Consider the following 27117-nt stretch of genomic DNA (forward strand, 5'->3'; position numbering starts at 1 on the left):
CCCCCCTCAAAAAATTATATACATCTTACATTTTCTTTTTTTTCAGGTGATGTGGAGGAATTAGAAATTCAAGAAAAGCCTGCTTTGAAAGTGTTTAAAAATATTACTGTAATACAGGAACCAGGAATGGTGGTATTAGAGGTAAGATGAGATCATTTACCTAAACAAGGAGGGGGAAATGTTTTGAGTTCACATGTAACTGTAGAGAAAATTGGGTTCTTCCCAATCAGGAAAAAAAATTGTTGGAAAATATATATATGTATATTTTTCTTTGCAAGATCAGCTTTGAATATAGCATAGGTAGGCATTTTCTATATAGTTACAATAGCATAGACACTAATAATAAATTAAGACTTAGTATTTAGTGTGTGTAATGAGCCAAAGCCTCTCATATGAGTAAGTGTTAACTGATTTTGTGGTATCCTAGAATGTCTTCAGTGATATTAAAAGGTCTTAAAATTCTCAAGATAAAAATATAATTTTTACTTTAAAGCAAACAAACTTGTCATGCAGTTCTTCTTAAGAGGGTGGAATCCTGAAGATTCAATTAGCAACATTAAAATGACCCAAATCCACAAAGACTCGAAATAATTAGGTAAATGTGGTTCCCACTGTTATAATTTTAAATTCCTATTGGTAGAATTTAGGACCCACACACCAAATGACTTTGATGGTTGATTTTCATAGGTTGTGAAAGTCACTCAGTCGTGTCCAACTCTTTGTGACCCCATTGACTATACAGTCCATGGGATTCTCCAGGCCAGAATACTGGAGTGGGTTACCATGCCCTTCTCCAGGGATCTTCCCCACCTAGGGATCAAACCCAGGTCTCCCACATTGCAGGCAGATTCTTCACCATCTGAGCCACCAGGGAAGCCCTTTCATAGGTTGGCATCTATTTTAAAAAGGATTTTCTTCAGTGAGTCCTGGAACTGAATGATCCAGGAAGATACCTTGTCTGTTTGCCTCACAGCAGAGTGTAAATTTCCCAACGCTGTGGTCTACTATTCTGTTTATACATATTACTGTTTAAACAAACAGAAAAAGATTGGTCAGTGCTGTTCCCACTGCAGTTCTCTGATTTAAGTTTGAATTGTGTTTATAAGGCTAAAAGTAACTGAAAAACTGTCAAGAGAAATAGTTATCTATAACATGAAGTTACATAAAATAATATATTCATATAAAGCATATCTGAGAAAGGGGAGACTTATTAGAGACATTAATTTAGCTCTTGCTACTAAATACTATTAAGAGAATGCATTTTTTTATTTCCTAGAATTAACATGCCAAAGAAGATCTTCAAGGTAGATCTTCAAGTGACTCTCATTGCTTATAAAAGTACTCTTTGGAGAGATAATAATAAGAGGCGGGGTGGGGTGGGGGTCTCACCTAACCTAGCAGTGGGCACATGACAGTGACAAAAGATCTTAGGCTTCATATGAGAGACAGAAGGAAATCTTTAAAGATGATGCTGGCTGTGCTACTAAAATATAGTGACTAGCAGTTTGAGTTTGAATCCCAAAACAAGCAATTAATTACTGTTTATGTTATCTTACACAAATTACTTTTGAGTCAATTTACTCCTTTATGATGAAGATGAGAGTTAAATGAGAGGATGCATATAAGACACTCATCACAAAGGACGCACTTGATATAAAACATTTTACTTTTGTTTAAAAAAAAAATTAGGGAAGTCAGCATTATTAGTTAATTTCAGTAAATAATGGGTCAGTTGATTTCAGCGAAATGCTGGAAGCAGTAGTCCCCCACGTACAGTCGGTGGATGGGTGGTGGTAATTGCAGTTTGTGGGCGTGGCTGGGCTGGACCCCGCTAATTCTGCCTCTTTCTTTGCAGTGGTTGGCAAATCCTTCCAATGATATGTATGCAGATACAGTCACAACCGTGATACTAGAAGTTCAGTCAAACCCGAAAATAAGGAAAGGTACAGAATTACTTCATTTTTTTCAATTCTTTAATTTCTCCCATGGTTCTGCGAAATAAAAAGCAGAAAACAGTCCTCAAGAACTTGAAATCTCTTAATTGTTTCATTCCTGTAATTCAAGATATATGAATAACAGTGTATATTACTAATATTTTACTTACTTTTTATCCTGATTCTCCATTCGTGCTGTAAAAATGTGGTTGCAGTTAACAGGAAAATAAAAATCTCTTTAGTAATAGTCCTCTTAAAAACAATCAGAAACTCCAGAATATTGCTGAATTGAGCCAACATTTCTAATATGAAAATATGCTATATTCGTGTCTAGAAAAACTTGTTAAACAAAATGGAATTTCCATTGGGGGCAGTTTTGCAGTAATTTTGTTTTCTTTGCTAAGAAGCATTTTTTAATCAAAGAAAACGCCCATGAAAATATCTTTGTATCATTCCTTTATAGCTTGATTCTATTTTATACATAATTCAGTATAACATATGTTAAGGTACATGTGTACGGTGGGCCTTTGTGTTCCTGGGGAGGAAGCTATGCTTGAAATAGTCCGGGAAGCCGCACATGCCAGCTCTGTTCTAGAAGCACCTTCTGTGAAACACTCTTATACTTCATTGATAGCATTTGCTCCCGTTTCGTTTCTTAACCTGATGACACCTCAGTCTAGATCTGGAAACAGCAGCTGTATCTGTACCTGCATGCATGTTCAGCCCTACCTGCCATTTATTTTGAGTCCCCCCATTCTGGGGACACATAAGAAAACTACACATTTTCCTCAATTTACCTCCACAGGTAGATGCTCTATGTACATTAGTCACTTAAAGGATTCCAGTTAACCATTTTGGTTTCTCAGCAAGTGTGTTCTGATTGTTGATTTGGAAATTATCCTAACCAGGAATATGGACATTGAACCCATCGTTGCTTTTTTTCCCCAGGTGCAGTACAGAAGGTTTCTAAAAAGTTAGAAATGCACGTTTACAGCAAGAGGCTAGAGATCATGCTCCAGTAAGTGCTGCGTGATTACTGCTCGACCGGGTAGTGACGCAGGAGGGAGGGGCTCAGTGGGTGTGAGGCTCAGACGAGGCCACCGAACTGGTCTGGGTGACTGTTTTCTATCAGTAAAGTGGCTTGAACCGCTTCTTTCCAACTAAATACCCCAGCCCTTCCTGACAGGCCTTTGGAATTGATCTGAAGGCCCAACTAGGGTGCTTGGATGTGAAGACTCCAGCGCTTCGTAGCTGTGGGGCTTTAAGCAAATCTGTGTTTTGTTTCCCTCCTATCTGAAAGGGGCTCCTTACCAAAATGAAGTGAAAGTGAAAGTCGCTCAGTCATGTCCGACTCTTTGAGACCCCATGGACTACACAGTGCATGGAATTCTCCAGGCCAGAACACTAGGGTAGGTAGCCTTTCCCTTCTCCAGGGAATCTTCTCAACCCAGGGATCAAACCCAGGTCTCCTGCATTGCAAGAGGATTCTTTACCAGCTGAGCCACCAGGGAAGCCCCTTACCAAAATACACACAGATTAAGATAATGTATATAAAGTACCTTACACAGTGCCTGCTGAATGGAACATTCTTAATAAACGATAGCTGTGTATTTCACCTATCTTGTAAAATTAATAAAATACATGAATGTAAATAAATCTCAGGGGTAGATGGGGTTAAATGCTGTGGCTGACAGTAAAGAAAGACTCTGCCTGCAATGCATGAGACTTGGGTTTGATCCATGGATGGGGAAGATCCCCTGGAGTAGGAAATGGTAGCCCACTCCAGTATTCTTGCCTGGAGAATTCCATGGACAGAGGAGCCTGGCAGGCTATAGTCCATGTGGTCACAACAGAGTCAGACACAACTGAGCAACTGACACTTTAACTTTTGGGGGGTAGGTATAAGTATTCCACTTCACAACTATAGGCTATTTCCAATATTATTTTTCCCCAAATATATAAAACTGTACTCTACATATTTGTAAAGCATTTTCCACTAATAGTGCATCTTTGTTTATTTTAAGGGACATATTTGGAGAAGACTGTGTTAGTGTAAAAGATGGTTCTATTCTTAGTGTCACCGTGGATGGAAAAACTGCTAACATAAACTTAGAGACACGGGTATGTAGCTGTCCATTTCTACGTTTCAAGACATTTGGGGAAAAAAGTGAAAGCAAAAATCTCTTACATTTTGGCATTTCCTTCCAGTTTTTTCCTACATTTAAAAAATTATGTTTGTGCTACCAATTTTGGGTCCTTTTTATCTCTCTTGTGTCATAAGCATTTTTTGCATATTGCTGCATAGCGCCCATTTCCCTTGTCTTTATTTCTCTACTGTTTTCTATTTGCATAATGTGCCATAACCTCAGCATTTCTCTAGCGTCCAGTTGACTCCAGATTTTTCAGAGAAGTTGTTCTTCTGTCGGCAGCAAGATCCAAGTGATTTTTCCAAACAATGGGCTTTGAGAGTGTAGGGCCTCCTCCCACCACACCCAGCAGATCTTTCAGGATTATGTCACAGGCAGAAATGAATAAGTACATCCTCCTTGTGGAGTTGTTTTTGAAGATTAAAACAGTTCTACTGAACAAATAACACCTTTTGTATTTCTTCTGTATATACTTTGACTGTTTAGATGTTTTGAGAAAACACTAGATTTATTTTACCTCAATAAGAAGAAAAAAAAAAGCTAAGAACCTAGAGAAGAAATATTGAGAGCTAGTAAACCTATGAAACAAACGTTCAAATCAGATCCACTAATAATTAAAGGAAATACACATTTAAAGCATGAGATGTCACTGTTTCTGTGCTTATATTGGCACAAATTAAAAAGGGTGCTATGACCCATTGCCAGTGAAAGAAGAGGGGAACAGTGACTTCCAGGGCTATTTTGGACGAGGAGGCTGGAAGTTGGGTGGCGCATTCTTTCTGCAGGGTGGTTTGGTGATCTGCATCAAAAGTCTTCAAAAAATAAATACTTTTATCCGCAATTCGACTTGCTGGATTTAACCAAAAAAGATAATTAGGCAAGTGAGCAAAAGTATCTATAAAAGGATGTCTATTTTAGCATTGATTATAACATAGACAAACTGCAAGAGACCTACATTTCCAAGAGTAGGATCTAATAAATAAAACAACTGAAAAAATAATACATGTATTATACCCTTATGATGATACTATATGTACAGTCTAGAAGATTATGTACTGAAAGGTTGAAAGTAGTTATCAGTAGGTCGTAGAATTAAGGGTGTTTTCATTGCTAAATTTTTGCATGAGGGATATTTATTGTGTGACAAAAATTCTTTTAAACAGCATAGTAATTTGTAGTTAAGAAGTAATTGGGAGATGACTGGGCTTCCCAGATGGCACAGTGGTAAAGAATCCACCTGCCAGTGCAGGAGACATGCTTTCCCCTGGGTCGGGAAGATCCTCTGGAGGAGGAAACAGCAACCCACTCCAGTATTCTTGCCCAGGAAATCCCATGGACAGAGGAGGCTGCAGGATACAGTCCATGGACTCACAAAGAGTTGGACGTGACTGAGCACGCATGCACAGGAGATGATGAGTGAATATAGATCAAATTTAATGCCAGATGTTGAGTAGATGACCACATCTATTGTTTGCGCAGTATTTCAGTAATTTGTGTTGCATAGACTAAATTCCTTGGAGTATCATTTGCTGGATCAAAACACAGGCTATGAAGTAAACAGTTCTCTCAGCTTTCCTTTTATTCTTTTTTTCCTCCCAAGTTAGCCTCTCATTAGACCCAGTCATCATGCCACTGGGAATCTCTGCATCCAGGTGCAGGCGCACAGGGGTGCAGTGCAGCCATTCTTGCTTTTGATAATCAAGGCCCTACCCCCTCGGGAACCAGTTGTTTTTAAAGAGCATTAGTTTACCTTGCATATAATACTTCTAGGCACTTGCGTTAAAAGGCATGTCTGTGCTCTTGCTTTCAGACTGTAGAATGTGAAGAAGGCAGTGAAGATGACGAGTCCCTCCGAGAAATGGTGGAACTGGCAGCCCAGAGACTGTACGAGGCCCTCACACCTGTCCTCTGACAGCCTCTCTCTGTCAAGGTTCAGCCTTTTGTAATGCCTGACTCTACTTCTGTTGCTTAAAATAAAATACATTCATTTCTCTGGGGTAGCCTATTCACTTTCAGTAGCAACTGGCCTTTATCCCAGCACCTTGAATACTGCTAAATCACCACCAAATTTGTCCATTATTCTCACAATGCTGAATAAACCGCTGTTACTGATTCTGCTTCTAGGCATGTATGCAGCTCCCTCGGGAACTTCAGATCTGCTCCCGGCAGCTGGGTCAGAATGTCTTATGTCCCTTTTAAGGAAAGGTAATATGTCATGGTTTGAGTTTTCATTTATATCCTCTGAATTTGAATTGCTAATTAGAGATTACCCCCTTTCTATTTCTTCCCAATATTCTTGCCAAATTCCTTAATTTATAGTTTGTAAAATTAGGACTTTAGAGATTCAGTATTATTTTCTTTGTATAATTCAATTCAGAGATATTCAAAATGGAATTTTTATGACTCAGGTTCAAGGGTTTTATCCTTATGTTGTCGAATTTTTTTATGCGTAAAATAATCAGCAGTCCAGTTTCCTCAAGTACAAGTAGTTCAGACTTGCAAGTAACTGGACACAGGAGTGTTGAGTGCCATGTGCAGAGGGCTCAGCCCGGGGCTGCTTTCTCAGGGAAAGGGCCCGATTGCTCCCTCTGAATGAGAATGTGCACAGACTGGGGCCAGCTCCTCAAGTCGCAGCCCAGCTGCAGAGCTGTTTCACTCCCTGTCAGGCTAAAGCCTCGACTCATCCAGGCACTGTTTAGTTCTTCCCTGTGCTTTGGTGATACACACATCAGTGCCTGAATCTGAATTTTTGCTTGAAACAAAATACATCTATTTCTATAAAGTACTCTACTTTGGCCCAAGCCAGAGGTCTAAGGGTCACCTTTTATGAGTGTCATTTAAGATTTTGTTGAGATAGATTTAAAAACATTTTTAAGTTAATACACATTTGTGTTATCTTTACAACCCAGGTTATATACAGCAAAAAAAGCAAGTCCTGTTTCCCAGTCCCTCCCCCTAAGGTACGAATTTCAGTTAAGGATGCTAAGCTGCTCTTGAATCTGGACTGTGGCTCTAAGTCCAGGTCATTTTCTCCCATCTGGTTCCTTCCATGGTCTTCCTTCTCCTCTCCCTGTGACTGATTCAACAACAGACCTGCCCTCAAGCCACCCCTGCTGGAAATCCTGCAAGGCTTCTTCACCTTAATTAGGGTGAAGTCCGAACCTAACGGCCTCACATGGGGTTCTCAACCCTGGCTGCACATTAAAATCCTGTGAGAAGCTGTGACAATGTGCTGATGCCCACGTCCCACCATCTGCAGTGTCGTTAACTGGTCTGCAGTGATGCCACTTCATCAGCACACTCTTAAAGCTTTCAGGTAATACTAGTTGAAGCCAAGAACTCCCAACCTGAAGACAGGGCCGTGCCTGCCTCTCCAGCTCCTGCCACTCCCCCTACACTCCACGTCCAAGCCACGTAAACAGCAATCTTTCTAACACATGGCTTCCCTACTGGTCTTCCCCTTAAGCTCAGTTCTTTTGGGACATCCTTCTGGCTCACTTCGGTCACAGCTGTCAAACTTCATGGCGGTAACTGAGGTTACAAGGATTCTCTTGAGCAGACATGGGCCAGGCTCCTCTGTCTTCTAAACCCCCACCTTGGGTCCTACCCTTGGCCTCTTTAGATCAGTTTTAGCAAGAATCCTGCTGAGTCGGTTTAGCAAAAATTCTTCACTCTTGATTTACTCAGCCAGAATAGCCACTCAGATTCCTCATCCTGATATCACCCTACCCTGCCTTCAGTAGGAACCCTGTGGTTCCTACTTGTGGTTTCACATTCATCTGACCCCTCCCCCTGCTCCTTGGCTACAAACCCCCACTCTTCCTTCTTATATCCAGAGTTTAGTTAGATCCATGAATCAGGGTAAATTGGAAGTGGTCAAACAGCAGATGGCAAGAGTGAACACTGACATTTTTGGAATCAGTGAACTAAAATGGACTGGAATGGGTGAATTAACTCATGACCATTATATCTACTATTGCGGGCAAGACTTCTTTAGAAGACATGGAGTAACCATCATAGTCAACAGAGGAGTCTGAAATGCAGTACTTGGATGCAATCTCAAAAACAACAGAATGATCTCTCTTCATTTCCAAGGCAAACTATTCAATATCACAGTAACCCAAGTCTGTGCTCGAACAATAATGCTGAAGAAGCTAAAGTTGAACGGTTCTATGAAGACCTAACAAGACCTAGAATTAACACCAAAAAAAGATGTCCTTTTCATTATAGGGAACTGAAATACAAAAGTAGGAAATCAAGAGATACCTGGAGTAACAGGCAAATTTGGCCTTGAGTACAGAATGAAGCAGGGCAAAGGCTAACAGTTTTGCCAAGAGAACATACTGATCATAGCAAACACCCTCTTCCAACACAAGAGAAGACTCTACACATGGACATCACCAGATGGTCAATACTGAAATCAGATTGATTATATTCTTTGCAGTCAAACATGGAGAGGTTCTATACAGTCAGCAAGGACAAGACTGGGAGCTGACTGTGACTCAGATCATGAACTCATTGCCAAATTCAGACTTAAATTGAAGAAAGTAGGGAAAACCACTAGACCATTCAGGTATGACCTAAATCAAATCCCTTATGATTATACAGTGGAAGTGACAAATAGATTCAAGTGATTACATCTGATAGAGTGCCTGAAGAACTATGGACAGAAGTTAATGACATTGTACAGGACGCAGTGATCAAGACCATCTCCAAGATAAAGGCAAAAAGGCATAATGGTTGTCTTGATGAGGCCTTACAAATAGCTGAGAAAAGAAGTGAAAGGCAAAGGAGAAAAGGAAAGATATACCCATTTGAATGCAGAGTTCTAAAGAATAGCAAGGAGAGACAAAAAAGCATCCTTCAGTGATCAGTACAAAGAAATAGAGGAAACAATAGAATGGAAAGACTAGCGATCTCTGCAAGAAAATTAGAGATACCAAGGGAAAATTTCATGCAAAGATGGGCACAATAAAGGAAAGAAATAGTAAGGACCTAACAGAAGCAGAAGATATTAAAAAGAGGTGGCAAGAATACACAGAACTATACAAAAAAGATCTTCATGACCCAGATAACCACTGTGGTGTGATCACTCACCTAGAGCCAGACATCCTGGAATGTGAAGTCAAGTGGGCCTTAGGAAGCATCACTATGAACGAAGCTAGCGGAGGTGATGGAATTTCAGTTGATCTATTTCAAATCCTAAAAATGATGCTGTTATAGTGCTGCACTCAATATGCCAGCAAGGTTGGAAAACTCAGCAGTGGCCACAGGACTGGAAAAGATCAGTTTTCATTCCAATCCCAAAGAAAGGCAATGCCAAAGAATGCTCAAACTACCGCACAATTGCACTCATCTTAAACGCCAGCAAAATAATGCTCAAAATTCTCCAAGCCAGGCTTCAACAGTACATGAACCATGAACTTCCAGTTGTTCAAGCTTGATTTAGAAAAGGCAGAGGAACCATAAATCAAATTGCCAACATCCGCTGGATGATGGAAAAAGCAAGAGAGTTCCAGAAAAACATCTACTTCTGCTTTATTGACTATGCCAAAGCCTTTGTGTGAATCACAGCAAACTGGAAAATTCTGGAAGAGATGGGAATACCAGACCATCTGACCTGCCTCCTGAGAACCCTGTATGCAGGTCAAGAAGCAACAGTTTTAGAACTAGACATGGAACAACAGACTGGTTCCAAATAGGAAAAGGAGTACATCAAGGCTATCACCATGCTTATTTAACTTATATGCAGAATATATAATGCAAAATGCCAGGCAGGATGAAGCACAAGCTGGAATCAAGATTGCCAGCAGAAATATCAATAACCTCAGATATGCAGATAACACCACCCTTATGGCAGAAAGTGAAGAACTAAAGAGCCTCTTGAGGAAAGTGAAAGAGGAGAGTGAAAAGTTGGCTTAAAGCTCAACATTCAGAAAACTAAGATCATGGTATCCAGTCCAATCACTTCATGGCAAATGGATGGGGAAACAATGGAAACAGAGACTTTCTTTTCGGGGGCTCCAAAATCACTGCAGATGGTGACTGCAGCCATATTTAAAAGCAGAGACATTACTTTGCCAACAAAGGTCCGTCTAGTCAAGGCTATGGTTTTTTTCAGCAGTCATGTATGGATGTGAGAGTTGGACTGAAGAAAACTGAGCTCCGAAGAATTGATGCTTTTGAACTGTGGTGTTGGAGAAGACTCTTGAGAGTCCCTTGAAGAAGTCCCTGCAAGAAGATCCAACAAGTCCATCCTAAAGGAGATCAGTCCTGGGTGTTCATTGGAAGGACTGATATTGAAGCTGAAACTCCAATACTTTGGCCACTTCGTGCGAAGAGTTCTCATTGGAAAAGACCCTAATGCTGGGAAGGATCGGGGGCAGGAGGAGAAGGGGCCGACAGAGGATGTGATGGCTGGATGGCATCACCGACTCGATGGACATGGTTTTGGGTAGACTCCGGGAGTTGGTGATGGACAGGGAGGCCTGGCGTGCTGTGATTCATGGGGTCGCAGAGAGTCGGACACGACTGAGCGTCTGAACTGAACTGAACTGAACTGAAAGACCTGCTAGAGAAGGCTTCGGACTGCGCAGGCGCCTCCTCCTCCCGCCCGCCCCATCAGCGGCAGCTCGCCCCGCCCAGGTGTCCCACCTGGCCCCGCCCCTCCGCTATCCGCCCCGCCCGGATATCCGGCGTGGTCCCCCTTCCCGGCTGTTTCCATCATGGCGCTAAGCGAGGCTGTGGCGAGCGGAAGCCCTCTGCTCTGGCCTCGGGTTCTGCTTTTCGGAGACTCCATCACCCAGGTGACCGCCGCTCGACCCCGAGTCCAGTCCGCAGACCCCGGCTCGGCCTCCCCGCCCCGCCCTGGGCCTGCGGTCCCAGCCGAGAACCGCGGGCCAGGTTTCTTGGCCGATCCCTGGCTCCCGTTTCCCCCGACTGTCCCGAGGTTGCGGGGCTGCAGCCCGCCGCCCCCCGGCCAGTCGCCTGCGAGCCCGGCAGCGTGGGCCTCTTCGTGACACCGCGCCGGTGGCTCGTTTCTCGGCGTGGGGAGTGACGGCGTCGGGGTGCGGCGCGGCCTCGCAGTACAGGACCCGGGTCTTCTTCAATCTTGGGGAGCCCGTTTGGCTTGGGGAGCTCGTCCCGGCCGCGCCCTGGGGTCACAGGGCCCGCGGTGGCTGCCCTTTTCTCTCCGCGTCATTTTTCATGGAAATCTCAGCAGGCCCTGGCACGCTGTCTCCAGTCGTGCTGTCTTCTGCTCAGTGACCCTTGTCCTTTTCCCTGGGACTTTTTTTTCTAATTATTTTTTTATTGAAGGATTATTGCTTTGTAGAATTTTGCTGTTTTCTGTCAAACCTCAACATGAATCAGCCATAGGTATACATATGTCCCCTCCCTTTTGAAACTCCCTCCCATCTCCCTCCCCATCCCACCCTCTAGGTTGATACAGAACCCCTGTTTGAGTTTCCTGAGCCATACAGCGAATTCTGAAAAGGGGCTTTTAAACTCGCTCACAGCGGGAGCAGTGCTCTGTATCCCAGAGCTCCCCTGGGCAGGTCGCCTGCACAGGCCCCAGGGTTGGGCTGAAGCACTTTCTGCAGTTTTGTACTGCCTGCCAGCTCCACATAGAAACCCTGGAACCAGTTCACCTCTGTGCTTCCTCTGATGGAACAGGTTGATCCAGAAAGAGATGCCTCCAGGTGTTAGCAACCAAGGTTCTTGGCCTTTCCCTAATCAGTTGGTGAGAGACCAGTCAAGGAATTCAGGCAAGGCTTGGTTGGAGCTCCTGGGGCCACATGGAAGGAGTGAAAACGAGTTACATGTTCCCTTGCTTGCTCCCCAAGGTGGGGCAAACTGGTTCCTTAGATGGGGTGAGGATAGGTGTGAGTCTTGGTGTCCCAAGGGGGGGTGGCTTAGGTGGTTTGCCCCCCTCCGAGTGTGTTGAGTGCAGGGGGCACTGGGCAGTACCCTGCTTTTGCTCGTAACACCCCACTTTTGTTCCCAGCTCTTCAGAAGTGGCAGTTGGGTTTTTGGTCTCTGTATCTTTTCCATAAATGGCCCCACCTTGGCATGGATGCAGCCATTTTTAGCCCCTTAGGGTGTCTTTTTGTTTCTCCCATGTCCAGTGGCATACACTGCAGAGAAGAGCCAGATCATCTTTTCACCCAAGATTATTTCAGCTCTCATCAGAGGAAAAATAGATATTCTTACTTCAGGGAAGGAGTGCATTTTAAAAATTACCCTTTTGTGGCTTTTGTTTCTTATTTTTCTCACATTCAGACATAACTTCTTAAACCAGTTTTATTTTTAGCTCCTAAGGACTTTCCAAATTCCACAAGGGAATGTATATCAAAAATACTCTTGAGTTCTCTGATTTCCTTATTAATTCAACTATGGTGAGATAGTGTAGTGTGGATTTCATTTCCTAACTAGACGATTGATTTTATTTCTTGTACCTCTCTCAAGTATCTTTTCTAAATCACAGTGACTCTAATATAGGTCTCAGTAAGGTGCAGCCAGGGACTTCCCTGGTGGTCCAGAAGTTGGGGCTCTGTACTTCCACTGCAGGGTGGGTGCGAGTTCACTCCCTGGTCAGGGAACTAAGATCCTACATGCCTCATGCTGTGGCCAAAAAATAAATAATGAAATGCAGCTGACTGGCTCAAATCCTGTTGCCAGGGAAGAGCCCTCACTTCCAGAGTGCTGCTACAGTGCAGCTACGGTAATCCCTGAAATGACCTCGGAGCAAAGCGAATGGTGCAGGCCAAGAAGACAGAGAACGCAGAGAGAGAACAGGAGTGGGGTTGCTGAACAGATTGTCCTGATGACATGGATAAGTGGTAACTGGCTTTTCTTTCTTCAGTTTTCTTTCCAGCAGGGTGGATGGGGAGCGTCACTGGCTGACATGCTGGTCAGGTGAGAATAGTTTCTAGATTGATGCTTGAGTGCTTATTGATGGAGAAGAGAGGGAATGATAGTGCCGAACAGTAAGTCCCTCCTCTTCCTCTTTTCCGCCTTTCCCGGTTGGTGTATGTAAAGGGGTAGGGGGGTGGGGTAGCACTCAGGTTCAGTTAAAACTTGGCCACCACATGAAACCGAACCCTCAAAGTTGTGAAAAAAGGTATCAGGAGTTTGGATCCAAAACATATGGCTATTCACTATCTAAACAAGACAAGTTCTTCTTCACTTATGACCTAAATAACTAGCAAGGACGTCAAATGAAATAATACAAAATATGTCCTGAAACTACAGTTGGATTCCTTTTTGGGTAGAGACTTTTTCCTCCCAAATTCACTTTATAAAATATAACAGAAAAAATATATATATATAGCAGAAATAGTGGGGGTGGGGGGGGCGGAGAAATGATGATTTTGACATTCCATTTGCCAAAATTCATTTAAGCATATGCTAATAGAATTATTAAAAGGAAAACATGTCCCAGTTCAAGAGGTTAAGAAGTAAATATTTAGAAACATTTCCACATTAGAAACAGGAGACACCAGGATTTGTGATTGGGTTTCGGTAAGTTGATTAGCAGTTTTCTTTTCCTCCTTCAGAAGAAACAATACGCTGGTGTCTGCTGGCTTACAGTACTTGATAATTTTCCTCAGTAGTATAACTAACACACCAAGAAAATATATTTAACATAATTCCTGAATTTGAGCTGTTTTAAAATGTCTTCATTTCTCCATCTCCTAAACTAGAAATGACAAGAATGACCTTCCAGCTTTTTCTATTTCCAGATGCTTTCTCTGTTTAAATTGACTTAATCTAAAAGCCCCAAAGTGTCATTTCATTCCTGTTTTCTCTCCTGTAAGAAGGGTAGGAGGTTCTAATAGCTAACTTTATTGCATGCTTACCAGGTGCCAGAGAGGTTAAAACACTTCATGTTTATTGTCTCATTGAATCTTCACAGCTACTGGTAGCACAGCTGGGAGTCCAGCCATCCATTTGATAGCTGAGAAAACTAGGGTGGAGAGAGGTGGGTGAGGTCGCCCAATAGCAAGTGTCAGGTGGCCTGGCCTTGAGCCCAGGCTCCTCCCCTCTGCGGAGGGACTACAGGGACCCTGCTCTCCTGTTGGAGGGTGAGTGAGCTACTGGGTGCTGCTCAGTCAAGTACCTGGCTCGTAAGAAGTGCTCAGCAAATGCTAGCTTTTGTTTTTAGTAATTCAGTACCTGTTTAATTGATCGATTAACCTTTTCTGAGAAGATACGGAAAAGCAGAATAGTTATTCCAGTCGTGTGAAACTCTAGACCAACGTCTGACCAATAATGTTTTCTGAATCGTTTTAGTACTAAAATCTGGTCAGAACTGTTTGTTTACAGGTGTGATTGCTAAGTGAGTGAGTGAAAGTCTCTCAGTCATGTCCGACTCTTTGAGACCCCATGCACTGTATAGTCCTAGAATTCTCCAGACCAGAATCCTGGAGTGGGTAGCCTTTCCCTTCTCCAGGGGATCTTCCCAACCCAGAGATTGAACCCAGGTCTCCCACATTGCAGGCAGATTCTTTACCAGCTGACCCACAAGGGAAGCCCAAGAATACTGGAGTGGGTACCCTATACTTTCTCCAGGGTATCTTCCCAACCCAGGAATCGAACCAGGGTCTTCTGCATTGCAGGCAGACTTCCCTCGTGGCTCAGACGATAAAGCATCTGCCTACAATGCTGGGTCGGGAAGATTCCCTGGAGAAGGAAATGGCAGCCCACTCCAGCACTCTTGCCTGAAAAATCCCATGGACAGAGGAACCTGGTAGGCTACAGTCCATAGGGTCACAAAGAGTTGGACATGACTGAACGACTTCACTTTCACTTTTCTTTACCAAGTGAGCTATGAGGGAAGCTTGTGATTGCTAAAAACCATTTAATTAGAAGCTAGTTAATTTTCAGAACTGAGAGTAATTGTAGGGAATTCCCTGCTGCCTAGGACCCAGATTCAATCCCTGGTTGGGGAGCAAAGATCCCACAAGCCACACAGCCAGTAAATAAAATTATGTGTATTTCTTAAAGATGAAGTTGTAGACCATGTATGGATATGTCACATTTTAAAAGCATTTTGTGACAGAACAAAACTGAGCAGCTGTGGCTGACCCACAGGGAGGCATGTGTGGGCTGAGACCTCCCTGATTTGGGCTTTGCCCACAGAGCCTGCCCCCCGCCCCGCCCCCGTCCCCTGGGCTCTCTGACCTCAACCAAGGCCACTAGAGCCTGTTGTGAACCAAAATGCCACGTGGAACAGAGACTAGAAGCTTGGCAGCAGGGGTTCCTCATGTCGGCGCCCTGAGCCCACCTTCTCCCAACAGACAGGTCCCCGGAGCAGCCAGGAGGCCACGTGGGGAGCACCGCACCCAGTGTCAGAGGCACTGTCTGCTTCACGCCGCGGTCCACAGTCCCAGCCCACCCTCCCTTTGTGATGCTCCTTTCCGTCCCACCGACAACTGCCCTTTGGAAGGACAGTTCTGTCTTTAGCCATGTGAACACTTGGTGTGAATGTCTTTTGCAGACCTAAGCCCAGAACTGATTTGATTCAGTTAAAACACTGAATTAACTTACCTAACTTCCAACTCTGCACATTACTAAGAATCACCCTCCTGCAACTGCCCTTCTGTACTTCCTGGATGAGCACGCGTGTGCACTGTTGCACCAGACTCTGCGGCCACATGGACTGTAGCCCACCAGGCTCCTCTGTCCATGGATTCTCCAGGCAGGAATACTGGAGTGGGTTGCTATTCCTTTCTCCAGAGGATCTTCCCGACCCAGGGATCCAATCCGAGTCTCCTGTAGCAGTCTGGTTCTTTACTCCGTGCCCCTGCCTGCATGGAGAGCAATACACTTAAAATAAGAAATGGAGTCCCATAGGGAATCCCGAAATTTTAGCTTTAAGTAAGATCTTTGTATATTTAGTACAGAAGCATTTTAACAATTCTTAAATCTACTTAAATGCTTTTGAAATTTAGTGATAAATATTAATATTTTGAATAATTCTTTTAGCCTCTGAACTTAAATTCCTATTGTTAGCCAAGAATTTGTGTGAAAACCTTTCTTAATTTTCCAGTTTCTTCAGCCATTTGAATAACATGGGCACTACTGATTGTGTTAGTCAATCCAGAGAAACTTTGCTTCTTCCCCTTTCAGACAGGAACTGTAACAGTTTCAACCCTGGGCCTCACTAGCAGTTTTTTCCTGGTTCCCAGCCTTATTATAATGACTATTTTTTTTAAAATCTACAATGGCTGGCATTTACTGAGCTCCTTATATAGATCTGGCCACCATATTACTTTTAATCATCAGGTAACCTAGCAGATGAGGTATTAGTGTTCATCTCTCAGTGGTGGGGAGACAAGCTCGGGGAAATTGAGCGGCCAAGGCGCCCTTGCTGATCAGGGACCGCGAGGTCCAGCCACCGGCCGCTGGGACCACAGCCCTCGCTGTGTCGCTGCCGCACCACGCGGGTGGGGGCGGCTCTGCCTCTTGTTTTTTAAGTGCGGCAGGGACTTAACCACTGGATAGATGTAAGACAGACTTATCAGAGTCTAGAGTGCTCCACTGTCGAGTGTGCTCTAAGTGGAGGCTTTAGAATGGCTAGTCGGTTTTTTGTAATCATTATACACTAAGAACACAAGACTCAGAAGCAAATGTTCCTGAATTTCTGTTGTCGCTCCCAAGACTCACAGGTGCTGAGCTGTCAGAGCAGAGGCCTCCTCCTGTCAAGGGCCTTTGGTGCCCCAGCTTCTCTGCTTAGTTGCTTACATGTAAGAATTTGAACCAGACAACAAAACTAACCACATCAGTTTGCTAACCATAAACTGAACTCTGAGATTTACTGGGGAAAAAATTGTTTTAATGGGTAACTTGAAACATCTACAAACCTACCAAAGGTCATAGCTACTCAGTGTTAGCTCCATTTCCATGGTTTGTTTTTTCAGCATTCCGTACAGTACTGTGAATCAAGTCATAGTATTAAAGAGGAATAAAATGCTTGTTAGAACTGGTTTAAACTAAAACACAACTAATCTACTGAATCAAAACCATGGGGTGATAGTGATGGCAGTGTCGTTGATGACCTGGACAGTGCCGCCACTGTGGGTGCTGCAGACAGTGGGGGACACACGGGCAGTCTCTGCCTTCTGCTCCTTTTAAAAGCAGCCCACCAACCAGGCATGGCACCACGAGCCTGCACAGCCCCTTCGTCTTCACAGCCTCTGTCACGGAGGCCTGGGTCTTCCCTGGGTCTCGGAACCAGGAAGGAGTCTGACATGCCTCAGCCTGGCCCTGCCCCGATCCCACACGGTGAAGCCCAGGCAGCGTCAGCTGCCGGGCACTGCCCGCCTCATAGACACACCCCCTCCCTCACCAAAGCGTGGCTGCAGGGGGCCGGAAACAGTTCTCTGCCCACAATTCACCTTTAACTTGTTTTTTTTCATTTTAGAAAATGTGACGTCCTGAATCGTGGATTTTCAGGTTACAACACCAGATGGGCCAAAATTATCCTCCCCAGACTCGTCAAGAAGGGGAGCGGGCTGGATAGCCCGGTGGCCGTCACAATTTTCTTTGGTGCCAATGACAGTGCGCTCAAAGGTACAGGCGCTTGTGTTTCCCTAGTCCATTTGTCACTGTTTTCTGTTAAAGCCAACTTAAGTTTCTACACTTTTTTCAAATGTTTTCGTTATCTCCCAGGAGGTAGTTTTGCCAAACTTAAAATGGGTTCCCCAAGTTTACTTCCATTCATTTCTTCTTTTTTTTTTACTCCCGACCTCGCAGAGGCCTGGGTCCTTGGCAGACCTGCAGTTTCTGGGGTTTGATGTTTTTGGAGCCCATCTGTGCTGCACTTGGTTCCTGAGGTCCCTCTTTAGCTGATGCAGTTGGCAGGAGAGAACCAGCTGTACACGTCACGGTGCGACTCACGCTGACGGAGAAAGGACCACTCCCGGCAGCAGCACCCTGACCAGGCTTGAGTCCCAGGCCACGGGAAACAGGTCCGAACAGGAGATGTAACTCCGTATTTTTGGAAGAACTGTTTCTGTGACTGGAGGCACAGCTGGCGAGCGCAGGCCCCTTTTCCTTCCCTGCTCATTAAAGGAGGGCCCTCTGATCAGAGTAACCAGAGGAGCAGCGGCTTCCAGAGGCTTCTCTGGTGCCCCTCCCCTCTCTGCAGCGCAGGTGGGGCCCTCAGGTGAGGCTGAGAACAGGGAGAGGGCAGCTCCCAACCTTGACAAAGGCTTCTTGGCCTGTGAGGTTATAAACTACAGGTGTTGGTAGAGGCTGGAAGTGCTCTCCATGAGACAGAAATTTCCCAAAGACAGAATTTCTTTCAATTCAGGACAAGGAAAAACAAGTATGAAAACAATGGAGGCAATTGCCAAGGGAAAAATAAATAGATTTATGAAAAACTTAAAATAGCCTATGTCAAAAAAAAGAAAAGGACACATTAAGGAAAGTATTTGCAAAAGCATGACAATAAAAGGTTAATGTTTTTAATGTAGAAATCAGAAAAATAGTCACTCCAATTTTAAAAAATGGGCAGAGGCAGGAACAGATGGATCACAGCAGGAGAAACTTAATAGCCAGTACATGTTTGGAAATGTGTAAAGCCTTCCGTCACGCACAAAGTGAAAACTGAATATTGACTCTCACATCAGTGGGTTTAAGCAGCATTACTACAGCTGCCAAGTGTGGAAAACAGGTGCTCTTACAGGACTGGAGGAGGGGCGGGGACAGGGAGGACTCGGAATCTTGCTGGAAAGCTCCCATCCAGAACCCCCTCATCTAGAAACCTGGCCATCCAGGTCCATGTGCAGAGATGTCTCTGCTGTGTTATTTACAACAAAACGTTGGCATGCTACACAGTAAGGAAGTGGAAGCATTCACTGTGGTCACCCTACAACCAAGCACCAGGTTTCTGAGGACTTGTGAACACAGACACGCTTATAATGTATGTTTTAAAAAAACACAGTATGGCCATTTATCTTTAGTGTGATCCCTCTTCTTTTTTGAAGTATACATACCGGCTTGGAAAGGACTGGAAAGAAGTACAGCCAAGTGCCAACAGTGGTTTTCTGGGTGGTAGGATCATGAATGCTTTTACTTTCCCCTGAATTACACTTTTGTGGGGTTTACAAAAAGCCTGCAGCGAGCCTGTGTGAGCCTGTCTGGAAGGAAGCCTTTGCAGTGATGACAGCTGTGCTTGGCTTGTTTGTTTATTACTGACAGCGTCCTTCCTGGCAGGTACCTTGCTCTCAGTACCTGACACGCTTGGCTGATGTAATTTCACAGCAACCCCGTGAGGTAGACCCTGCTGTCACCCTCGTTTTACCAGCACGAAACGGGCAGAAAGGTGGATCATTTGTCCAAGGGCACAAGGCCAGCCAGTGACAAAGCCAGGCCAGAACCTGGGCAGGTTCCCTCCACAGCTCGGGTCTCCTTTACAAATCCAACCTATTGGGTTCATGACCACAGGACAGGAAGGCAGGAGAGGCAAGCGCACTTACAAGGCTCTAAGCCAGGGCCACTGAAGTCCGTTTCACAAAGAACCCCGTGCTGGAACTCTTCCCCCTTTCCTGCCCTTGGTGCCACAGTTCCCTGGCAACATCACGATCGGGGCCCACCTGTGAACATGCATTAGCCTGACCTGTCACCCCTTAAAACAAGCCTGCTTTGGGGCTAAGGTGTCTGTCTCCCTCCCGAACAGACGAGAACCCCAAGCAGCATGTGCCCCTGGAGGAGTTCGTGGCGAACCTAAGGAGCATGGTGCGGTACCTGCGGTCCGTGGACGTGCCTGAGGGCAGGCTCATCCTCATCACACCGCCCCCGCTCTGTGAGGCTGCGTGGGCGCAGGAGTGCCTCCAGCAAGGTGAGTGTGGGCTCCTGGACGCGGGGCTGCGTCCTCAGGGGTCTGTAACTCCCTGTCCATCTGCTTTCAGTCAACAGAGGTCACAGAAGAGCTCCCATCGTGTCTCCTGTTGACAGAAAGTGTGTAGGGGCCAGCCCTTTGCAGAGAAACTGAGTGAGCGCTGTGGTCCCTTGCGGCTCTCACCCACTCTGGTTCAAAGTCGGATGGGTGGCTTGTCCCCTGTCTGGCAGCGGCCCCTCATTCCATTCGCCAGTTCAGGCATCCAGGCCCCACAGTCTTCCCCACCTAAACCCGCACCAGCCCCTAGTCCGACTCCATCCACCTCCGGCCAGGGCTCTAGCCAGGCCGCTCAGCTCCCCCACCCCTATCTGTCCGGTGTCCCCTAAACACCCTTCATGGCTCCATTGGCCTTGGTCCCGTGCTGGGGAGCAGGACATGCGTGACCTGCGAAGCCCGTCCTGTGTCCCCTGCACCCCATGGCGGGCCACTTCAGGTCCGTCAGCAGGTACCCGTTCACCTGCGCTGAGAAGCCCTCCAGGTAGTAGGGCTTGCACAGAGGCCAGCACCTGGGTCTGTTGGTTGCACCTGGATTTTCTTTTCTCAATAGGCTGCAAATTAAATCGCCTGAACTCAGTTGTTGGTGAATATGCCAGGGGCTGTTTACAAGTAGCCCAGGACTGCGGGGCTGAGGCACTCGACCTGTGGACTCTGATGCAGAAGGACGGTCAGGTACAGTGGTGTGCATGGTCCCAGGGGGGACCTGGTGCAGAGGGTCGGATGGGTGGTCCTCTCCCTGCTGGGCCGGAGTGGATGCGGGGTAGGACCTGGAGAGGCTCCGGGAGAGCCTGCAGTCGTAGCGCCCGGCTTGGCCGTGTTCTCTTCCTGCATTCAGCAGCTGGCATCATGCTCTGGGAAGCCCTCTGACAGGAGCTGGCACATAGTGAAACAAATGAACACTAAATGGTTAGATGGTGTGGGGAAAGTACTGCTGCTAGAGAAAAGGGGCTAGTGGCTCTCAGTGTGTCACGTCCGAAAAAACTTTCCAGGGGTCTAAGAGCTGGGAAGGTCTTCCTTGGCAGTCACCTGCTCGGGCATCAGCAGAGCAAAGGAAACTAAACTAAGGCCCAGGAGCAGTGCAGCCTGCAAGTCCTGAGCTGGCTCCCGATTCTGCCAGGCGGGGCGAGGCTCGAGCAGAGGGGGAAGACCCCTCCCCAGAGGAGAGAGGGTTCCCACGGTCAGTGTTCTTGAGATCGGGGGCCGCGGGGGTCTGGACTCTTGGCTGGATGGTACAGATTCTTTTTATCTGCAAGTTTTAATCGTGCACCTGTCAATAGAATACCCAGACTAAGAGTCAGGACAGCTCAGGGCCCAGTGTGTCAAGCTGTTTCTCACGAGTTTCACTTTGTGGATCACAGTCGAGTGCTGTATTCACTCACTGATTCTCTTCTTCCATCTGCCGAGCCAGAAGGATGCATCAGCTCAGGCACTTTCTGATGCTGTGAGCGTGGGGTGCTCCGTGTGTCCTACACAGACGGTCAGGGCCTCCGCAGAGGACAGGGGGCATGGGATGAGCTAGGGCAGCTCCAGAGGGCCGCCGGTCAGGCTGGGCACCTCCCAGCAGACCAGCACACGCCTTTAACTGAGTTCTCTCCTCCTCACAGGACTTTTCCTCCTATTTGTCAGACGGACTACATTTATCACCAAAAGGAAATGAGTTTGTATTCTCCCATCTCTGGCCTTTGATAGAGAAGAAAGTCTCCTCCCTGCCTTTTCTGCTCCCCTACTGGCGAGACATAGCAGAAGCAAGACCGGAACTCAGTCTCCTGGGAGATGGGGACCACTAGTCACTGAGAACCAGGTCCTGCTGTCTCTATAGAACATGAAGTCGCTCGTACACAAAGACCCCAAGATAAGTGGTTGAAGAATTTTTTTAAAAACATTTTAAGTCTTTTGCTCATGACTCTGGAACAAAAAGTACTATCTGCCACCAAGATGAATAAAATCATTAGAATTTTCTTAGGACAGCTTTTTACCTAGGTACATCATGTTTTGATAATAAATATTTATTGATTGATGCAGGTGTCATCTGTGCCACAACTACAAAATACGCCCAGAGCAGCTTGTTAATAAGTGGGAAAAAAAGGTAAAGACAGTTTAGTTTCTTAAAAAGTCACAATTTTATAAAAAAATGGTTTTCTTACATTCACTCATACATACACCCACACACCCCACTCACCTTCTATCCGACTGCAGAAGTGTAACTACAATGTTAGAATATCATGACTGGTTAGAGACAGCAAATACCATAAGGTACAGGTTCAAGTATTAGTGTAACAGGTATCTGCGTAACAAACGTCCTTAGAAAAAAAGATACGATTTGTCACAGGTTTGGATTATTGCCCTCAAAGCTTACAAGTTATCTCAGTTAAAATGTGTTGGCTGGTGAGCACATTTCAGAACTCAGCAGGGGAAAAAAGCTTTTAAAGCAGATCAGAATTCAACCTGATGGTTTTTATCCTTCACATAGTAAACGCAGACGTTACTAAAGCACAAGATCAAGAATGAACACAGGTGAATACCAAGGGTTCTTAGAAGTCAGTTGTGTGGGGAGAAAGCCCCAGGCCACCACATCACACCCCGTTCCTTTGGCAAGAACCATCTCACATACACTCTTGGCCACTAGTGTTTGAGCAGAGGCGACCATACCCTTACTCTGAAGTAGTTCAGGTTTTCTGAATGGCAGATGTTTTAAGAGCATGGTAACAGTGCTGACACATGAAGATACTTAACACAGAAAAACTGCCCAGCTAACTAGGGTCCAAAAACCGTTGGCAGGATTTTGTAGATTCATTTGGCTATAATTTGTAACCTTCACTATAAGCTAGACTGTTTTAATTCTAGAAATTAGAAATTCTAACAATTTAGAAGAAACATTAACCTAACTGATTTCTTATAGTGTAATTCCCTTCTTCTGTTACAAGTTCTAGGTATTAACCTAGAACTACCTAGAAACAGAACCCACATTTTGGAGATAATGTGTAACTTGTTGGTTTTATCTCCCTTTGTCTTGAAGGCAAAAAGTAAATCTGTGTCTGGTTACCCTCACACAAAACCACTACATGCCTATGTTCACCAGGTAATTACAGTGTATTTAAAAAAGAAACTGATCATCTCCCTAATCAGTGCTGTTCTCAATGTAAAAAGTTAATTTACAAAAACGTAAATATTCATAACCTAATCCAGCCATAGTTTCTGCTTTTGCACCACAGGTTGAAGGATACTTTAAAGATCAAAAAACTGAAACCTGAAAGCCTCAAAGTAAGCCAGATTCACCTTACCTCTTCAGAGGAAAAGGGCCTGGCCACACCAGTATTACGTATGCCAAGGAAGTCCAAACACATGACCAGCATCTGCTGTGAAGTCACTTCCTTATTTCTCCCAAATCTTCACAAAAAATATGCAGTGATTTGGGGTCAAGTCCCTAAAAAATATTCTGTCCAGGAAGTCAGAGAGCCCGGTATGCAGCTGGGACTAGCACTCAGTCTCCTTGCTGTCCACGCGGTTCTGACGCTGCAGCTTGAAGGACGAGGCCTTTTCACTTCTGGTGACCGGATGGCCCGTAAGGTCCTCGAACGACTTGGCAGCTGCACTGCTGTTTGGGAAGGGATCCTTCTCAAAGCCATCCTCGTCGGCATGTGAGTCCGTGCTCGGGTCCTCCTGGATAGTGTCCATCCGCTGGTGGTCCAGCTTCGGGGCCAGGGGCGCAGAGGGTGCAGGGGGCATCACAGAGGTGGGCTGCAGGCGACCAGGGGTCTGGGGCGCAGGAAAGGGCTTGATGATGCGCACCGAGGCCGAATCCATGCTGCTCAGCATCTCCACGTTCTGGAGAGACACAGGGCAGGGGGTGAGCCCCACCAGACAGCCACACCCATCAGCACCCTGATCCCCACCCACCTGAGGAAAGCACCCTCAGAAGCAATTAAACAGCTGCCAAGTGTCCTGACAACCCGTGTGTCAAGACCCAAGAGAGTCAGAAGAACCCTTGTCAAATTAAGATCCCAAGACAAGAAAAGCTCTCCAAACGTGAAAATAAGTCAGTGCCGAACAGCCAACTGCTCAGGGCAGCGGGGAGGGCAGAGCAGCGCTCCTCTGTAGTGTCAGTCTCCATCCAAGCAACTGACTAAAAGGTCACCTCCAAGAGAATTCACGTTCACATCCTGCCTGCCAGAAGATGGCCCTCCAGCCAAAGAAGCCGCAGCTGGGGAGGCCAGTGAAGGTGTCCTTAGCAGGCCTCCAAACACAACCGAAAATGACTTCCTTTTGTGTGAGATACTTACGCTGGGGTGGAACAGAGACAGAGACTCAAACTGCTTATCCAGTTTCTTATCCTAGAAAGACAAGAAGAGCAGGGTCATTCCTACAGCCTGCTCAGTAGAGGCTCTGTCCTCCTAAGCCCCTCCTGATAGTACTAGTGAAGGGCTAGCTTAGAGCTTGAGTTGTAGGGAGAGGGAGCAGGTCCAGCAGATGAGAATGGGAGTTCTACTCAAGCTTGAGGGGCTCTGCCACAAGTGTTTCCTCTTACACTTGTATGTTTTTTGGCATTAACTGCAGAAACAGGCAAGGTTTAAGTGCCGTTTTTCTGACAGACTTGCCCCACACCCTGGGTAGGAACAACCAGGGCACCTCCGTGCATGCTCAGCACTCAGAGACAAGGGTGACCCTAAGGGCAGCCCTAGGAGGCGGAGGGGCAGTGCCCGCGGCCTCACTTGGCACTGACCTCAAAGTGCCCGAGACCCCCAGCCTCAGTACTCTTCTCAGCGTGTCCTGAGCTTCTGTGGCCCAAACTCTGATAGGACCTAGGCCTCAAGTCCCGAACTGGCCCTCAAGTCATACTCTAGAAGGCTGGACACACGGTCGCCCGCTGCCCTGCTCCCTGTCTGGAGCTGACTAGTGACAGGTGACCACGGGCGAGGCAGGAGGCCAAGCCCAGGCCTGACTGCCCCGACCATCTTCTGTGCTTGGAAGCCCACTGCCCGCCCTCCTGTCGGCAGCTCTGCTCAGAAATCTAAGGCCTCCATAGTGGACGGCACTGTTGCCGTGTGTCAGAACTTCAGCTCTTTTAACAGAGTGGGGCTTGAGCAGAGGTTTCCTCAGACCCAGCAACCTGAGGAAGAACTGTCACAAGACAGCGCCACGAGGGAAGGTGGCCAGGGCCACGAAGGCCTGAGAGTTCCCTGCACCGGAACCTCCCACGTGCTCACGGGAGGCACCCTGCTCAGGGCTTTCAGAGCAAAGGCCTGGAAGCCTGGGTCTGAGCGCCTCGTCTCTGCACAGCAGACAGATCTTCACTTTCCCACAGAAGCAAGAATGGATTTATAAGAAAACTTATAAAGTACTGGAGCTTCTCAAAGTGCAACCAAGCTTGTTAGCTGTTACTCGTCTTGAACAATCAAACGACTGCTCCGTGTCCTCACAGGGAAGGATCCGAACACCCCAAATGGTGCTGCCGGGACCCTGGATGAGACAGGGCAGCGTCTCTGGACGGCTGCTGGTTGCCATCTGTGCTGTAACAACAGCCTGAAAGTGCTCAGCCACAGCTTCACTCAAGTCCAGACAAGTCCAGCTGAACAGTCTCTGGTGCTTAGAAAGTATAAAATTCCTCCGAAATTACACACAAGAACAAAACAGCCACACATAAAAAACACTGTTTTTAAAAATTTAGTCTTGTAACAAGATATGCTTTCCTAGGGCTAACACCAAAAATGTCATTAGAAACAGGTCAGAGTTTTCTAAGAATAAATTTTATCTTTTCAAAACAGCTCTATGGTTGGAGGTGCTCCAAAATGTTTCAGTTACTTAAAAACTGGTGACTTACCACACAATGGACCAGAATGCTGAAAGGAATCCAGAATATCAAGGAGAAAACAAGGACGGAACCGACGATGTTATCTGCTAGAAACTTCCCTGTGAACAGTTCCAAACAGTGAATGTCCTGAGCAAGGACTCAGAAGTCAAAAAGCAGCGTTTAAGCTTAGAGTATCATCAGGTGTCAGGGGCACAGACTGCTGGCTGGGTACCGCGATGGAGCTGGCACTGAGAGGCTGGACCCATGCTACCCACGCAAGACCCAAGCACCTCCCCACACATGGGCGCTCTCCCCAGAAAGGCCCAACGCACTTGTGGAGGACACATCACATCACGGGGCAGCCCACCGGTCCCCAGAGGGACGCCACAGGGGGCTCCTGCTGGAGGAGGCTCCTACTAGGAACGATGCTCGCCAAGACAGTGCTGCTGCTGTCGGCACTGTGGTTATTTCTGGGACTAAACTCAATTATGCACCCTAGAGAAGCCAGTGTGCATCCTCACTTCTGGAAAATCTGAGACCCACTTGTAAATAAATGATTCTCACATCACACAGGATTCTGGCAATCTACAGCTTGCAGTCTACAATCTGATGCACGCTTATGCTGTCAAGAGTACATTTCCAGTAAAGCAGTCTGTACTTTCTTTTCCCTTGTCTGAAAATCTGTGTATCCATGCTATACAGGTGCAGACCTGTAAGTCCATTTTTTTTTTAGCCAACAAAGTCATTTCAGAACATAAGTGGTGACCATTTCCATCCACTATTGAAGGACTGTTAGTCGCTCAGTTGTGTCTGACTCTTTGTGACCCCAGGGACTGTAGCCCGCCAGGCTGCTCCGTCCATGGGATGCTCCAGGCAAGAATACTGGAGTGGATTGCCATTTCCTTCTCCAGGGGATCTTCCCAACCCAGGGATCGAACCCAGGTCTCCTGCATTCCACTGAGCCACCAGGGAAGCCCACTGCAGGATTCAGGCATATCAGTCTGAAACCACACTTTCTAACATTGTCAGGGCAGTCACCTCAGTTCTAAGCAGCCTCCCACCCAGGGAAACCACATACCAAAAGTATTGATGCTCAGCTTGTCAATGAACTCCCAGAAACGCTCGATGACATCCTGCACTCGCTTCTCACACTTGCCCTGAGAACAAAAACGTCAGATGTTACTTCAAGGGTCATACATTTAGAAGGAATGTGGCTTCCTTCATGTTAAAACATAACTAACGTGAAAAAGGATCCACTGAAACCAAACAGCCCAAGAAACCCACCTGTGACACTGAAATGGGAACCTAAAGTCCATTTTTATAAGTGAATTTAGAGTCACCAGA

At 46.0% G+C, this 27117-nt stretch overlaps 3 protein-coding genes across 3 annotated transcripts in view; 2 read left to right on the forward strand and 1 right to left on the reverse strand.

Annotated features, from left to right (window-relative positions):
• The window catches only part of CPSF3 (cleavage and polyadenylation specific factor 3), a 29877-nt gene extending 23859 nt beyond the window's left edge, over positions 1 to 6018 (forward strand). The window contains exons 14-18 of the mRNA XM_068965556.1: positions 47 to 141; positions 1856 to 1943; positions 2883 to 2952; positions 3959 to 4055; positions 5892 to 6018. Coding sequence (XP_068821657.1) covers positions 47 to 141; positions 1856 to 1943; positions 2883 to 2952; positions 3959 to 4055; positions 5892 to 5993 — 452 coding nt within the window. The 3' untranslated portion in view covers positions 5994 to 6018. The remainder of the gene's footprint in view (positions 1 to 46; positions 142 to 1855; positions 1944 to 2882; positions 2953 to 3958; positions 4056 to 5891) is intronic.
• A 4770-nt stretch (positions 6019 to 10788) lies between these two features.
• Positions 10789 to 22068, forward strand: IAH1 (isoamyl acetate hydrolyzing esterase 1 (putative)). The gene is made up of 6 exons (XM_068979052.1): positions 10789 to 10887; positions 12945 to 12997; positions 17508 to 17656; positions 19767 to 19928; positions 20536 to 20657; positions 21590 to 22068. The coding sequence occupies exons 1-6, from the start codon at positions 10807 to 10809 to the stop codon at positions 21770 to 21772; spliced, it is 750 nt and encodes a 249-aa protein (XP_068835153.1). The 5' UTR covers positions 10789 to 10806; the 3' UTR covers positions 21773 to 22068.
• The window catches only part of ADAM17 (ADAM metallopeptidase domain 17), a 43066-nt gene continuing 37924 nt past the window's right edge, over positions 21976 to 27117 (reverse strand). The window contains exons 16-19 of the mRNA XM_068979041.1: positions 26852 to 26930; positions 25804 to 25892; positions 24266 to 24316; positions 21976 to 23810 (exon numbers count right to left, since the gene is read on the reverse strand). Of these exons, the coding sequence (XP_068835142.1) occupies positions 23460 to 23810; positions 24266 to 24316; positions 25804 to 25892; positions 26852 to 26930 (570 nt within the window). The 3' untranslated portion in view covers positions 21976 to 23459. The remainder of the gene's footprint in view (positions 23811 to 24265; positions 24317 to 25803; positions 25893 to 26851; positions 26931 to 27117) is intronic.

The sequence above is a fragment of the Capricornis sumatraensis genome, chromosome 1, assembly GCF_032405125.1.
Source record: "Capricornis sumatraensis isolate serow.1 chromosome 1, serow.2, whole genome shotgun sequence".
Classification (NCBI taxonomy): Eukaryota; Metazoa; Chordata; class Mammalia; order Artiodactyla; family Bovidae; genus Capricornis; species Capricornis sumatraensis.